At 40.5% G+C, this 2,447-nt stretch overlaps 1 protein-coding gene across 1 annotated transcript in view; it reads left to right on the forward strand.

Annotated features, from left to right (window-relative positions):
- The first annotated feature begins 38 nt into the window (after window positions 1-38).
- LOC102895522 (cytochrome P450 4X1) overlaps window positions 39-2,447 on the forward strand; it is a 42,122-nt gene continuing 39,713 nt past the window's right edge. Inside the window, exon 1 of the mRNA XM_006919161.2 lies at window positions 39-316. Within this exon, the coding sequence (XP_006919223.1) occupies window positions 140-316 (177 nt within the window). The 5' untranslated portion in view covers window positions 39-139. The remainder of the gene's footprint in view (window positions 317-2,447) is intronic.

Consider the following 2,447-nt stretch of genomic DNA (forward strand, 5'->3'; position numbering starts at 1 on the left):
CGCTCTTCCTCCTTCCCTGTTCCGAAGCTTCCCGGAGGGCACAGAGACGCAGTGGGCTGAGTGATCCTCCTCCGAGCGTGGGGCTTCAGAAAGCTCACCCTCTCCCCGGCCCCCAGGGAGCAATCTGCAGCGCGGAGCGATGGACTCCTCCTGGCTGGAGACACGCTGGGCGCGGCCCTTTCACCTGGCGTTCGTGTTCTGTCTGGCCCTGGGGCTGCTGCAGGCCATCAAGCTCTACCTGCGGAGGCAGCGGCTGCTGAGAGACCTGCGCGCCTTCCCCGGGCCCTCCACCCACTGGTTCTACGGGCACCAGAAGGTAGGGAGATGGAAGGGAGGGGCGAAGGAGGATATTGGAAGCCCCACCCACAGAAAGGCTGCTTCCTTCCCTTCCTCCTATCCCTCCATACTGTACAGACCTATCTGGCCCAGTCTGTGGCTCTCCGCATCTTTTCATTATTCTAAACGTGTGCCCTCACAGCTCCTTGAGGAAAGGGAAACACCCTGGAGCGATTAGAGAGGAAGCTTTGGCGGCTGGGAGGGGGCTATTTTAAGAGACCTAATCCGGAAAAAGAAAATGTGGTGTTATCTCTGGTCTCTCTGCTTCAATCTCTTGCATTTACGCACTGCATTTTAAAAAGACTTCCACATGTCTTTAACATATATATATATATGTTACATAAATATATGTATATTTATGTAATCCTAAATAATACTTATTAATTGCAGAAAATGTGTCAAACTGAACACAATAGTTGCCAACCTTAGTCTATTCCCCCAGATAAAATTAACTTTCTTTTTCTAAGACTCTTGAGAAGTAAGGAGCAGCCCCAGATGGTCACTCAAAAAATATTGACTGATTGAAATTTGTAAGGTAGGGGAAGACTGTTTGTTACCTTTGGGTCTCTTCAGTTCTCTAAATCCACTCCACCCCTGACTCTTTGTTTTATCAGAAATATAAACTAATAATTCTTTGAAATGCATTATTCTCTAAAGTCATATAGAAAACAAAAAGTGAGTTATAAACCACTGTTCCAATAATACTAGCTTTTATTATTGCCCGTGTATTTACCTTTATTGAGCCCTTTATTTCTTCCTATGGCTTTGAGTTACTGTCCAGTGTCCTTTCATTTCACCATGCAGAACTCCTTTGCACATTTCTTGCAGAGTATTTCTAGTAGTAATAAGCTCCCTCAGCTTTCGTCTATCTGGGAATGTCTTAATTTCTCCTTCAATTTTGAAAGACGGTTTTGTTAGATATAGAACCCTTGGTTGACAGTTGGTGGTGGTGGCGGCGGCGGCGGTGGTGTGTGTGTCTGTGTGTATGTATTTAGCACTTTGAATATATCAGCCCCTGTCTTCTGTCCTCCAAAGTTTCTGATGAGAAATCTACTGCTAAATTTATTGAGGATCCCTTGTATGTAAAGAGTCACTTCTCTCTTGCTGCTTTCAAGGTTCTCTCTTTGTTTTGGCCATCAAAAGTTTGATTAGAATGTGTCTCAGTGTGGGGCTCTTGGAATTCATCTTACTTGGAGTTCACTGAGTTTCTTAGATATTTATATTCATGTTTTTCATCAAATTTGGGAAGTGTTTGGCCATTATTTCTTCAAATATTCTCTATCTTTTTCTCTCTGTCTTCTCCTGGGATTGTATGTTTGTCAGCTTGATGGTATCCCATGGGTCCTTTAGCTCTTCACCTTTCTTCAATCATTCTTTTTTCTCAGACTCAATAATTTCCATTGTTCTATATTTAAGTTCATTGATTCTTTCTTCTCTATGAGCATACCTGCTTTTGAATCCCTCTAGTGAGTTTTTCATTTCAGTTATTCTGCTTTTAATCTCCAGCACTTCTTTTTTTTAAATTAATTATTATTATTTTTTTTATGGTGACATTAGTTCCAGCACTTCTTTTTGGTTTTCTTTTGGGGTTTTCTATCTCTTTATTGATATTTCTATTTTTTACATTCCACTTCTATATATCATTTAAAAAATCTTTCTCCACGTCTTCCTTTAGTCCTTTTAACATCTGTAAGACAGTGCTTTTAAAGTCTTTGCCTGGTAGTGTTGCCCTTCGGTCTTTTTCTGTGGCAGCTTCTGTTGATTTAATTTTTTCCTTTGAATGGGCCATATTTTTTTGTTTCTTTGTATGACTTGTGATTCTTTGTTGAAAACTGGACATTTCAGTCTAATAATATGATAACTCAGGAGATCAGATTCTCTCCCTTCCCCAGGGTTTGCTTTGTTTTGCTTTGTTTTATTTATTTATTTTTAAATTGCTGCAAGCTTTCTCTTTAACAAAGATCATCAGAAAAGACCTAAAGGTCTTTTTTCAGCTCTTCACATGGTAGACCTAAGGTCTTTTCTGAGCCTGTGATTTTCCTTGGGAATATGTGGTCACTTTCTGATTTTCCTTGTATATACAATTGCTTTCAAATATCCTAGTCTTTAAT

Source organism: Pteropus alecto, unplaced genomic scaffold, assembly GCF_000325575.1.
Source record: "Pteropus alecto unplaced genomic scaffold, ASM32557v1 scaffold25, whole genome shotgun sequence".
NCBI classification, from domain to species: Eukaryota; Metazoa; Chordata; class Mammalia; order Chiroptera; family Pteropodidae; genus Pteropus; species Pteropus alecto.